General features: G+C 35.6%; 1 protein-coding gene across 5 annotated transcripts in view; it reads right to left on the bottom strand.

The window, feature by feature from the left end:
- CEP89 (centrosomal protein 89) overlaps nt 1–14,330 on the bottom strand; it is a 33,532-nt gene that overhangs the window by 16,326 nt on the left and 2,876 nt on the right. For all 5 annotated transcript variants that reach the window (XM_030512591.1, XM_032919645.1, XM_032919648.1 and 2 more), the window contains 12 exons: nt 13,898–14,053; nt 13,077–13,278; nt 11,812–11,917; nt 9,584–9,612; nt 8,638–8,692; nt 7,030–7,248; nt 6,518–6,660; nt 6,111–6,161; nt 4,940–5,023; nt 3,929–4,032; nt 2,380–2,495; nt 554–734 (listed from right to left, as the gene is read on the bottom strand). In XM_030512591.1, the coding sequence (XP_030368451.1) occupies nt 554–734; nt 2,380–2,495; nt 3,929–4,032; nt 4,940–5,023; nt 6,111–6,161; nt 6,518–6,660; nt 7,030–7,248; nt 8,638–8,692; nt 9,584–9,612; nt 11,812–11,917; nt 13,077–13,278; nt 13,898–14,053 (1,446 nt within the window). The remainder of the gene's footprint in view (nt 1–553; nt 735–2,379; nt 2,496–3,928; nt 4,033–4,939; nt 5,024–6,110; nt 6,162–6,517; nt 6,661–7,029; nt 7,249–8,637; nt 8,693–9,583; nt 9,613–11,811; nt 11,918–13,076; nt 13,279–13,897; nt 14,054–14,330) is intronic.

Here is a 14,330-nt window from a genome sequence, read left to right as displayed (position 1 = left end):
GTACCAAGAAACAGTTTGCAAACAAATTTACAGGATGTATATAGAAAAACATTACTTTACAGACTATGCTGCAAACTAGCACTTTTGTGTTGTGCTGGTTCGTGTTATTTCTACATTGTAAAGATTGGAGAAACTTTGTATTTTTAGTTTAGAATTTCAGGATCTTTCAGACATTTTCCTAAAGATGGCAACAAAAGAACAAGAATGTTTTATATAATAGTGTCGATAGAAGTAAATAGATTTGACAAAAATTGTATTTTTAATGCCTCCTCTTCCACTCTTGAAAAAGGTACATTTAGAAGTATATACTCTTATGGTAGAAACATTTCTACTGATGTCTCCAGATCTGGGATTTCCTTCTGTAAATTTAGTTGTCTATAAAAAGCACAACAGTATTTTTTGAAGTACTTTCCTTATACTTTGGTAGTTACCTTCCTAGATTACCAGCATATGTTTTTATTCCCCTCTTACCCCCAGAGTGATGTGAATGCATATCTGCTCAAGTGGATGCTTTGTGGAACTGTTTCTCCGTGCACCATATATAATCTCATACCTTTTTAAATCGTTCACCAAAGCAAAGTGCTCCTCTGCTGCTACTCTGCTATTCAGCTTGGCTTTTAGCTCTTCACAAGTAGAATGCAAAGCTTCCAGCTGCCTCTGGTACTCTGCTATCTCTTTTTCTTGACTCTGTTTCTTATCTTCTAAGATCATTATCTGTTTGGTCAATTTTGAAGCTTTAGGAGGAAAAAAACCCCACAATTGAGTACTGTAGAACTAATTCAACCACCTAGTGAAACTCCAGCTACACCAGTAATATGTTAATTCCCAGTTGTTCACAGCATTCTGTAACAGTGGACTTGTCAGTTTGTTTTGTATTTTAACAGTTTAGTTTGGTGTGGTGTTCCCCTGTCCCCCCCTCAAGCAGTTTGTTTTGGAAAAGTGCTAAAGCTTCAAGACTGCTTCTTTTCAGGGCTATAAGCTATTTGGTCATTGAAATGCCAGTTTACTCTCAAAAATACTATGATTCAGATTTTACTAATTTAGGGAAAGAACCTAAAATAGACCATGACTTTCGTATCCTAGTAAATAGAGCACACATTTCGAAACTGCCTAGTTTCTGTTCACCGATCTCCGAGTTCTTCCTGTAGGATATATTTCAGTCACCAAATATGCTGCCAAAACAGTTGTAGGAACTGAATGGAAGATCAGAGTCCTTGTTTCCTTATAAGAACTCCAGCAACAGGTAACAAGATCTGTCAGTGTTTCCTAGGGATGTTCTGACAACTCGTACCACATCGCTATTTGAGATTTGGAAAGAGGAACACCTGATTTTGGGTTATTGTCTGTCATTTGGCTTTGGGTATGAGTAGTTATCTTCTAAACACAGGTGGATATATAGAGAGAACATTAAACAAGAAGCTCAGAAACTATAAAAGCAGGAAGGAAAGTATTTATGAATTAGGTGGCAGATGAATAAAAAAAAAATCAGCAGTGGAGTTTTGCCACATAAATTCACTTTAGGGAACTGTTCTCATCAGTGACTTAAATTAATCTTACATAATTAAATGTTTTTCAGAATGCCTTCATCTGTGAATCAAGATTAAATTTTTTTAAACTTCACTAAGAAATCTTACTTGCAGTTTGGGGATTTCAAACTATAACACACTTGCTCTCTTTCTAATATCAAGTCAGAACTAATTAAGAACTAGTATCCAGAAGACTCTGCCACTGCAAAAAATAATTATCAGCAGAAAAATTAACCTTAATCAAGAAAAAATATCTACAGGCAAGACAAGAAATAGCTAGTGTTGTGAATTCAGGCAAATGCAAGCCTCTGATAAAACAGCAATAGATAACAGATTATTACTTGAAGATGCATGTAAATTTAAGCAGTATCAAATTATGAAAGTGTAAAATCAAATACTGCTACATATAATTAACTATCTTAAGTAATCAACATTGGTTACAAAGCAGAAAATGAAAAACCCTACAAATTCTAAATTGAAATTTAAATAAGCAGATACCCCACAAATACCAACCTGTAAAATTCGAAGTGCTCTTAATTTACAAAAATGAGCATACTGCTGTTTAACAGTTCTTCTCACATCTTCAGAGGAAACAGATCAAACTGGAGTATGCTGTATAGTGTCAACAGGCAATACTGACATTTCTTCTCAGTATCAATTGACATCTGAGAGCTTTATCTCATATTAGGGTTACCTACATTCAGCAAAGCTTTGTAGCCATATATGAAGTTGAAAAAAAACCAAAACGAACCCACCCTGCCCTAAAAAACACCAAAACTCATTCCCAAAAACACCTAAACCTGCAGAACCATCTTTGGTGTAGCTAAAATGACTAGCAACTCAAGCACTTTACCTTCTTGAACATGTTGTCTGTGAGTATCTTTTGCTTTAGCTTGTTGAATTTTGAGTTGCTTCATCAACAATCCGTTTTCTTCCAAAACCAGCTTGGCTTGAGTTTGCAGCTGCTGCCTGCAGTGACAACCAGCTTATAAATTAAATATAATTCAAATATTAACTTATGTCCAAAGAGAAAATGCTAATGGCTTCCAACAGTGTAAAGTTATAAAATCATATCTGAACTTCTTTAAGGAACAAATTACCCTAGGTGAAACAGTCCCACCCTTCTCAGACTTCTCTCGTATGAGAGAATTAAAGCCACGTAATGGTGCCAGATGACTTGGAGACAGCTATGTAACTCATAAGTGAACCAAATTTGTTTTCAAAACAAAACCCAATACCTTTATAACAACCTATTTTACCAGACCTATATAGAAGCTAAATACTTCTGTAGTTCTGCCTTGAAGAGCCTCTCACTGAAAGTCAGTTGATGTTATTGGTTAAATCTGCAGAGATTAAGATTGGAAGAGACACATTGAGTCATGAAATTCTCCTAATATAGACTCAGTGTCATATGGTCCCTTCCATACAATTACCACCTGTGTCATCAGTGCAGTAAGAATGTTTATGTTCACTACTCACAGCGGATGCTATTCAAAAACCTGTGACACTGGTTAGGAATAATCTTCCAATTTCCACTTTAGGTTTGTTTATGGTGAGTGAATACCCACTTGTTCTCGTAACTCTGCCCTCAGCCCTATAAAAGCAGCTTATGTAGTTCTTTGTATGTCTCCTGTTCCTGATGTGCATACAGAAAGCAACACTGTCCTTTCTCAGCCCTCATTTTGCTAAATGAGAAAGGCGAATTTGTCTAAACTCCAGATCAAAAAGGCCCTCCTTCTCCTTGGCTACACCACACACCCTTTCAGCTTTGTTTCTCTGTACTCATATACGGATGACTGGGACTCTCCAGATTTCCATGTAATTGTGTGGTTATTGCCAGCCTCTACTAGAAGGATCTATTCTACCATTCCCCAGGACTATACTGCCTTTTTTCTTAGCTTAACAGCTGTTGCCCTAAAAAGCTCACAATCATCTTGTGATGAACCAGTATGACCAGTCTCTTCTCCATCTCAGTTACCAACTGATGAATGCTTGACTTAGGTAACTTCTTATTAAGCCTCGTATGTATTTTATACAATTTAATGTCATTATGTTTGCAAGATTCTTCTAATGCCATATTCCAATGAAAACCTGAGGCACATTCCTACTATTAGTAGAAGTATAAAAGTTAAGTATGTAACCTGCAAGCTCTGGGACAGAATTACATGGGCTTCAGGTGCAAGACTGCACATTCACTACTTAATCTTTACTCCAAAATTATTCCAGGCATTGCAGATCAGCACTGTCCCTACAAGACATAATCACGACCCTATTAAGTCTTCAGCAAAAGTCGATTTGCTTCAGGGGAACAGAATTTTTCTTTAAGGGCTGTCTTAAAAGTTTGCATGCAACAAGCAAAATAATGAGTAGGTTTTGAATTAATTTTTAGTAATATAACTTGCCATTCTGTAGGGGTAATAAAGTTATTTTTATTCAATTGTTCATGCAGGTCTTCATTCTCCTTCACCAACTTTTCAACTTGAACTTTAAAATTCTTCATATCTTTCTGGAAGACAAAGGAATCCACAAAAAATTCTTTAGAAGTATTCTGATTTTTACATCAACAAAAACTTACAAATATACATGCCTGTGTGCCTTCTAATTCTTCTGTTAAAAACATATTATTGTACTATTCACCTTTAATTGAGATGTGCATACTTCTAAATTGCTTCAATCTAGTAATATTTGCTTAAAAATAATATAGATATTTGAATTGTGTCACATTTTTTACAAGTGTCATTTGAATTAAGCAAGCTGTAGATCCTTAAAATACGGATTTAAAAAAATAAATTCTGGAAATTACTAGATGATACTATATATTATCAGTATGAATGACATGAATTTGAATATGGTAGGATAATACAATGAATTTACAGTAATCTAAAACCCTCGATGTTTTCTGCTTATTATGTGGCTTAATTTTTTGAAGGAAATAAATTATTTTGAAAACCTATGGCAGCTCTTCTCTGAAGCAAATCACCATTTTCTGAAGATTCAGTGACAAAAAAGTACTTCTAAAAAGCAAGAAGAGTACTCATTCCTGAAATACCTATAAATAAATATTCTTCTACCACAAAATCCACAGGCCTGTAACTGGAAGAATAGCTACACAGGGCACTGAATCCCCCATTATGAATGACAATAATAAGTTCTTTCTACCACTGACTGTGTTTATGTCTTACTCTATTCAGACAATACAATTCTTGTACATGCCAGCGTAGTGCTTCCTTCTATATCTGAACAGGCTGACGAAAAAAAGCAAGCCAAGTAGGGTAAGATAGTACAATAACTGTGCATGGAAAAGTAAAAGTCACTTTTAATTTTAGGCAGAAAACAGCTTTGACAAATACCTTAAAAATTTTTCAGTAATTTATTTCTACTTCAGTGTAAATGTTCTTTAACTGGCAACTTGCCTCATGTTCAAGATGTAAATCTTCCTTTTCTCTTATTCTGTCTTCATAAGCCAAGAGAAGAGGTGACAAATACTTCATATCCAACTTCAAAAAAATCAATCCATATAAATGAATCACAAACCATAATCTTATATTTTTTACTATTTCTCCTGTTATATATTGCTAGTTTTAAACACTGTTCTTTTGTTTTTGTATATACATTGTTTTTGCATATACCTTGCAGACAGAAGTGCAAGGCTTATACAAGCATGCAGACCACTATATGCAAAACAATGCTGCAGAAACACTTCACAGCACCACTTTGGGGACAAGCTTTGGAAAGAACAAGGCTGGATGCTGTGCCTGCACACTTCGCTAAGAAGCAGCTATTACTTATATATAAAACAGCAGAATGTGAATGAAAATGAATATGAAACCAAACTGAGAATACAGTTAATAAATAATCTAGCCCAAATTTATTCCTAAGTAGGAAAGGAATTTTTACACTCTCAAACTGGCATCTTTAAAACTAAATACATACGTATGTACTTCTTGGATATTATATATTATAGCTATTATATATTATAGCAAGAAATATTATATATTATAGCTAGAAAGAGCAGAAAGAGGACTTTCCTATTTCTGTATAGTTCTGAATAACAACAAGGAAGGAAAATTTAAGATCTGATTAGCATTTCAAGGAAAAATTGTTTCACATATTACAAATTCAATTTCACAGACTATATTTCTTCTCCTCGCCAGAAATTCATAAGCACCTGGTAGACCCATGACCAGTCCTACCATCGGAATCGCCAAAATATGCTATTTTATTTTGGTATCATCTTAAAAATAATTACAACAGAAGATTAACAATTAAGAACAATTAAGCAATACTCCTTGAAGCAAACTATGTGCTAGACAATACTAAGGGAAGCTGGAAGATGGTACTTATGATTCTCAGTGTAACAGTACTTCTACTTAATTTGCATTCAGTAGTTCAAAGCTGGTGATTATATGCAGCTGGTGATTATACACAGCAACTGGAGCTGCACACTTCGTTACAAAGTTCTGCCCTACATCTTTTTATGCAACGAAAATGAATGTTTATAATGTTGTATGTGATATATAAACAAATTCTACTATTTTACTCAGAAAGCAATGAGCAGGTAAGTGAAAATATTACTTTACTTACCAGCCATGGTGGTGGTGGCCCCTTCATGGGTAAACTTTTCAGTTTTAGATGCTAAAGAAGATTTTTAAAAAGATACTCAAATTATTTCCTGCTCTATGAAGCACCGATGACTGTCTATTGCAGTCACAAGTACTACCCCAAACAAGCTTATGTTTGTAATTACATGTGTTGCCTATGTAATACACACTCAACAAAAGTCACCAAAACTGGAAGTTCAGTATCTTATTAATATAGGAGAAAGTCTAACTTCTTACAAGTTAGATTTAATGATAAATGCTTATTTTAAATTTCAGAAAAAGCCTACACCATTTGACCAATTTGGAGTAAACAGTCTTAAAAACTCAAAGATGAAACAAAGGACAATGGGACACTTCAGTACAAAGTGCCTTTATAACCAAGATTCTCACCTCTTCTTGGGCCAATGGCCTGAATTTAGTTTGATAGCGACTTAATTCTACATTTAAACGATGAACCGTCCTTTTCAAAGCATCGTTTTCATCTATCAGTTCTTGCGCTTGTTGTCTAAGAGAAAGTAATTCTGTAGCCTCCTCTATCAAAACAAACATCCAACAAGAAATTTCAATCAAAATTCGAGGAATGTTCACAATAATTTGTAAATTGTAAGGAAAAAACCTCAGTAAGCTAGAATCATAAGAGAACTTCTCTCAAAATACTGCAATGGAATAAGCCCATGAAAAATTACTAACAAGAAAACATTACATTTCAAACCACTAAGTAATTCTTTTTCATGACCATGTAAGTATTCCTTGACAAAATATCTATAAATGTAGAAAATACTGTTTGGAAAATACTCTGTATAGACACTTGCTCAAGTCAATGAGTGAAAACCTACTACTGCAAGAACAGGTTGTAAGAAATTGGAAAAATCAAACAAGGTAACTATGTATGTTTCTCCCACCTTCTCTATGTGACTTCTCTGCAGCTTCTTTAAGCGTTGTGTTTTCTTGTTTTAGTCTCTTCAGCTTTAATTGCAGTTCTTCCATTTGCTGTTTTGTTCCCTGAAACTGCTGGACCATAGCCTGGTATGCCTTGTTCAGAGACCAGTTTTCCCGTTTTAGTTCTCTGAACTTCTCTTTACTCATATTTTCCTGTGCTTGTCTTGCCTGTATAGACACATCTGTAACGCCATAGTACAATGTATTTAAACGGTATTCAGACTTATAATATTTATTTCCTAATATGAGCATCATGTATGAATGATACTTGTAAGACATTAATCAGCTCATAGCTCCCAGAAGATAAGGCCAGAAAGAATGAAAAAGTGGATTTGGAAACAGAGCTACATAGTAGAGTGGCTGCAAGCTCCCACCTTTTCTTTCAGACACTGGAAACATTCCTTCCTTAAAGGGAAAAGAAAGTGTCAGTAGATCTCTCTCTCCCGAGCATCAGTGACTAGAGAGGTGAGACAGAAATATCCACTGAATTGTATGCACCCTGCATGGACCAGTCAGTCCTCTTAACCCCTCCTTATTTTTATCCCCTATGTAATGAAAGCTTTACCCTCCTTCCCACTGAACAAGCTTCAATGATCTGTTACTGAATAGAAGTTACTTAACAGTCCTTACGAAAGTAAAACTTTAGATCATCTGCAAAATCATGGATATATTTGTTGCATCAGTAGTAATGGATCATACTTTTAAATTCTTCTTTCATCTGTGTGGCCAGATAAACTTCTTAAAATGAAGGCTGAGATTTTACCCTTACCATCAGACTTTTAAGAGTCAGCATTACCTCATAGCATGTATGTTCTATACTAAGAACAGTCAGCATTTATATGTATTTATATTTATTTATTTTATAAATATAACTTAGTATAGAACTTAGTATAGAACAGATCCCTAGTATAGAATATAAATTTGGAGATATCTCTTGTAACTGATGACGCATGACAGCTTAATGTGTTTAGTAATATTTCAGGCACTTATGATCACTGCTAACTTCCTGTGGGAAGGCACAGGATACTTGGACAGCACAGAAATACACAAAAACCCAGTAACTCATGAGACGCACATATCCCATCCATGTGACACACACGGCTCAGCAGGTGCTACGCCTGGAATTGTTACATGGATGCAATAACACACAAGTAAGGCACTAGACAGACCACGTATCTCATACCACTGTATGTTTACCACTGCAGTTGCAATGGAATACTTAATACTGGTGACAGCCTCTAGTGTAGATGAAACTTAAGGGATTGGAGAGTTCCAGTCTGACTTTAACTTCATTACATCATTTCACAATCATTTATTTAAGATTTCAAAAGTCACTCAGATTGGAAAATCAAAACAAGTCTAAAACACTTAACATAAAAATCCTGGAACTACTGTTTTTATACATATGACAGAGTACTTGGCACTTTCTCACCTCCTGTACAGGAGAATTGCTTCCTCTTCTCCCCCCAGTTTAGGCTTAGAGAAAACTAGCAGGAAAATATATTTTTATATACATATGCATATTATTAAAGTGAAAATGTGTAGTAAAGTCATAGAAAAATCAGAAGTACCTGGGGATGGCGGAGGCTTTCCACGTATCAGATTTTCAGCTAATGATTTTTCTTCCTAGCAGAGAAATAAAGAATTAGACAATTTGCTTTAACAATTACTTTCTGAAGTACTCTGAACAGCATCACTGCTGGAGAACTTAAGAAACAGAACTTCTGAAACAGTTTCTTTTACATCAACAACTTGTCATTTATGCATCTTGACTTTTTGCCACTTATAACTGCCATCAGTCACTTGTGGACACCTGAAACTTTGTATTTTCTTTAGTTGTCAGAGATGTACACTCCTCAAAACAATTTTATGGCCGACATAAAAGATACATAAGCATAAAGCTTCTTGACCAAACAGGATGGATACTGCTCCCACTTGTTAGTTTGTATAAAATAAGACTTCAGGATAGTAAATTATGATACGAACTGTCAGTCCCTAACTGTGACTCAGTGAATAAATTAAAATGTAAAATATATGTGGTCAAGGACTTGAAGAACGAATGTGACCTTAACAACAGAAGAACCGACCATTTGTGTAAATAATATTCTAGCAATTTGATCTAGGAAACCAAACTTTTGGGTATTCCTTTTCAAGCTTACGAAAGCATGCAGATGGGCCCAGCTGGAAAATTAGATAAAAATTTGCCGAAGCCAGGCTTAGAATCTGAAAATTATCAGTAAGAGCCATTTCTTGCTGTAACATGATGTCTTTCACTCTGAGTTTCATTCCTTCACATGAAGAACAACAGAAGATACATTTAAAAATGAATTAACAAACCCCAACTTTTATATGGCCTATTTACCTATGTAGTCATACTTTTTCAAAAGGAAGCCATTCTTGTACTCCAAAAGAAAAATATTCCCTAGTAGCAACAAATCAATTTTCTTTTAAGTGACTGTAAACTATCAGCTCTTTATTACACCCTTTTCCCCAAAATTAACAAATTAATCTTCTTACCTTTAAATTCAAGCCAAGATGTTGGTCTTCTGAGAAATTAAAACAGATCTTTCAGTTAATTAAAAAAAAAGGCATTTGTAAGTCCGTAAACAATAAGGGTTCATATGGATATGTAAGCATATATATACTGCAAAAAAAATGTAAGACAGTCGTCCCAAAATCACAAATTACATCACTAACTTTCCATTCTCTCTTTCATGGTGTATCAGGATACTGATGTGAGACCTTATTTTACCTCACACTGTATAGATGCAACTATGGAAGAAATTAAGCTGTACTGCTACCTTCCACAATTATTTTATAAGTTCACTAAAGGACAAATGAAATATTTTTATTGATTTTACTAAGCCTGAATTCTGTTGCATCTCTAAACAAGGCAAGTGCAAATCTGACCGCTTCCAAGATCTGCAGCACTTACTATGCAGAAGAGGGATTAGAAATGGTTTATATATCCCATTATTTTCAGTTTAATGCATCCACTTCCCAAATGGTTCTCAAAGCAACTCATTCTTTCTGAATAACTCCACTGAAATAATACTGAAAGAATACTGGGATCCACATAAGTAACACTAAGAAAGATCTTTCCAAAACGACTCAGTTCTGCTTCCTGTTTTATATCCAACAGCTACTAGACTGCTGCCATCCTCTGTCAAAACTGCATACTGCAGCTTTGCAACAAATGCTTATTCCCACTTCTTCTGATTTTAAAATAATAGACAAGTTAATTTTGCAATAAATTCGTAACTGGTCTTAGTCTCTTGTCATATTTTTTTCCTTCACAATATTCTATTGTTACAAGAAAACAGCTTAATGACACATCCAATTATGAACCAAATGTCCCTGATTTAATCCATTTACTTCCTGCAAAAAAATAATTTGTGAAGTTTAACAATTCAGAGCTTAGGGTGATAACCTGAGATTGATGATCATGTCTAGCTCTCTATTCTGTCAGAATCTTGTCCTGATGTACAATTTTAAGGCCCAAAACTTAAAATACGGCAAGAATGATACCACTTCTGTAGAAAGGATAAACAATCTGGTATCTTGCTACTTGAATATTTACGAAAAAAAAAAATTCATACTGCTGATTTTCAGATATTAATTTTTTATCCAAGAAAAGATGACTGATTAAAAATGTTTTCTTCTATCTCTTCAGCTTCCCCCCCCCCCCCCCCCGATTGGTAGTTGCTACTTTTTTTTTCCGCCCTTCATTTTTTGAGCACAGTAATACTCCAGTACTTTCCAGAATATAAACTGGATTGATTCTGCCACATATATCAACAGAAACATAGTAGAGAATGGCTGTACTAGACAAGACAAAGAGGTCACAAAACTTCCCCCCCTACCACCTCTTTTTACATTGCCTGATAGTGGATGTTTAGGAGTTTCAGTTATCGAGTGAATATAGACCAATCCTCCCTCTTTCTGCATATTTTTAATTTTATGTAACTACTAGAAATGGCTAAGTATTTAGCAGCATTTCTTTCATTGCCCTTTTTCTTAAAAGGAATGTATAATTTTTAATAAAATAATTGATAGAATCATAGAAAGGTTTGGGTTGGAAAGGACCTTAAGATCACCTAGTTCCAACTCCCGTGCCATGGGCAGGGACGCCTCACACTAGACCATGTCACCCAAGGCTCTGTCCAACCTGGCCTTGAACACTACCAGGGATGGAGAATTTAGCACTTCTTTGGGCAACCTGTGCCAGTGTCTTACCACCCTCACAGTAAAGAACTTCTTCCTTATATCTAACCTGAACTTCCCCTGCTTAAACCCATTATCCCTTGTCCTATCACTACAGTCCCTGATGAAGAGTCCCTCTCCAGCATCCTTGCAGGCCTCCTTCAGACACTGGAAGGCTGCTATGAGGTCTCCATGCAGCCTTCTCTTCTCCAGGCTGAACAGCCCAAATTTTCTCAGCCTGTCTTCATATGGGAGGTGCTCAATCCCCCTTATCATTTTCATGGCCCCCTCTGGACTTGCTCCAACAGCTCCATGTCCTTCTTATATTGAGGACTCCAGAACTTCACACAGTACTCCAAGTGGGGTCTCACAAGAGCAGAGTAGAGGGGCAAAAGCAGAGTAAAGAGGCATACTATATGAGAGGGCACAGTGTATGAGGGGCATACTGTATTAGAAGGTAATGCTATATGATAATTTTTCTCGTAAGGGGAAATAAGGGCCTTAAAAGGTATGGCATTTTGACTTAAAGTAAGCTTATTTACCTTCTATTTGCACATTTGACTCATCCACCAGCACCTGAAACTCAGTTTCATGAGAAGGTGCCTCCTTCTTTTCAGCATTTGTACTAGGAGATGGTGGAAACTCTTCCTATGTAAAAATAAGACAAGCCAAAATCATGGTAACACTGTTGAAATAGCCCATGTGTCTTGACGACATCTGTATGAAACCTTTAGTATACTACTGTCCCAGTTACACTTGGAATTCTACTCCAATATTTTAAGACAATAAATTATAAGACATACTCTTTTTTGTGTGTTTTAAGGCTCTATGTATATAAAATCTAAACCTTACAATGATCAATGGGAGGCAGGAAACTATGATAGCCATTTAGTGCACAGGGCAAACATTCCCTGTCACCTTATTCAGTCACAAGAGCCTGTGAAATTATCCTTCATTTTCTTGTTTGCTGTGTTGCACCTAACTAAACTCGCTCTTAATAAAAGGTCAACCATTTAGCTACTGTATCACAGCACTGAGGGATTCAGGAATAATTTTTAACACTGCCTTCACTGTTTTTCCTGTGTTGATGGCATACAAGTGTTCCACATATTCCACTCACTCCCTTTTTTTACCCCTCATTCCCTCCTCTCACTGACTACTATCTCTTCAGTTAGGGGTATTTTCTGGTTTTTTCCACATACATAGCATTTTATTGCCTCTTTACTATTCAGTTACTTCTTCCTGTTTACTAAAATTTTGCATAATTTCAGACTGAATTTTAAATGTGTTTTAGCAGTATTAAGGTGCTCATTGCTTGTTATTGCTTGTTAAGAGAATCCAAAATTGTAACATAGAAAACTCCAGTGGTCTTCAAGACAACAATTATTTTGTTTAATTTTGAATACTCACTCTCCATCTAGGTCTCTGCTCATTAGCACAATACTGAATCATTAACCATTTAAGCAGTTAATGGTTCCTACTGCTTTTAACAACCTACTTACATAACTGTCATGCTCAACATAAAATATTGGACATTTTACAAGACTAAATTATGCACAATTATTATATACAATGCCAGTGTTTGTTTTCCTGGTAAGAAAAGGCACCTAATAATCAGGGATACGGAATCTGAGAAGATCAACAAACCTAACTCATGTAGGAGTAAAGGAACCACAAAAAGAAGGAGATGAAATAAAAATTGATTAAATGCCTGAAGAATAAGATAATAAAAAGTCTTAGAAATAGTTAATATTTGCATGAATATATTAAAACATAGTAAAGGAATTAACGCATTTGAAAATCCTACCTTTTTATTCTTGCAGGAAACAGCATAAACAGCATTGGTGCTAATGTTTTCTCCCCTTTTCTCATTACTCTGACAGCTGGACTTTGCCTCTTTCTCAGCATCTGAATGATAGGTATCCATGTCCTCATCCTCACCATAATTGCCTGATATTTCCAGGGACTGCACAGGAGATCTGTCACTACCATCAAATTCCCAGTTGGGACTGCAAGTAGAAAGCAGTTTGAAGTCTGTTTTAGCGTTGTTTACTCTTCCATAAGAATAAACATTAGTAAAGTAGAACTATCAGTCTTACAATATACACAACAGCCAACACAAACATACATCTAAGCTTCTGTTAGCTGCAAATGAGGAATCTAGCCTATATGTATGCTTGAGAACAGATAATTAACACTGGAGCTACATTTTCTTCTCTGTCTTAAAAAGAATGCCAGATCAGAGATAGAAGGTTGCTAACTCTACTGGAAGAAGAGTCTGAAATAACTATTTAGCACAAAGGAAATCTCTGATGTAATTCAGATGATTACTCAGTAATTAACTGTTCGTGTAACTGACTGTCATTTGGAAGAAATAATACATGGTTCTACATGTGATTGCTGTACAATCCAAATCTCCATGTTACGCATACAGTGAAAACTGTATGCATAACAACACTTCATAAGAAATGGGGTAAGGATTGCAGATACTTCAGACCCAATTTATGATGTGATGAGAAAAACTCAGTAGCTGTAACAGCAGGATTTTGCTGTAACTCTTTGGTAAAATTTTATCATTGGCAGATTCTATTTCTAATACAAGGTATCAAACGACAAAGCATACACTACCCCATTCCGATCTCTGCGACTGTTGCATATGGTTCAAAACATTCTTGTTCCACATAGGTGGAATCACTTTCAGAAAGTGATCGCTGCCGAGGCTGAGGAATAGCAACAGTGCGCCCTGTTAGTGCTGTTGCAAGGATAGCAGCTGCTAGAGCTGATCTGGAAGGAAACATAACAAAGCCATGAAACAACACTGATGTCTCCTCTGCACTCCACATTTTATGCTTTATTCCTTTGCAAAATGTTTTCACTACTTAAGCAAAGCAAAATGTTCACAGTTAAGAGGCATAAACAACAAAACTCCCAAAGAAAAGCACAAAACTGGGCAAGCTATTGCAACACAGCTATCTGAAGAGTAAAGTACAATACCTACTGGCTTTTCCAAATCACATGCATGAAAATCATGGAATATACTGAGTTATATTCACCAAATTGA

This window comes from Strigops habroptila, chromosome Z, assembly GCF_004027225.2.
Source record: "Strigops habroptila isolate Jane chromosome Z, bStrHab1.2.pri, whole genome shotgun sequence".
In the NCBI taxonomy this organism is placed as follows: domain Eukaryota; kingdom Metazoa; phylum Chordata; class Aves; order Psittaciformes; family Psittacidae; genus Strigops; species Strigops habroptila.
This window is presented reverse-complemented; position numbering and strand designations above follow the sequence as displayed.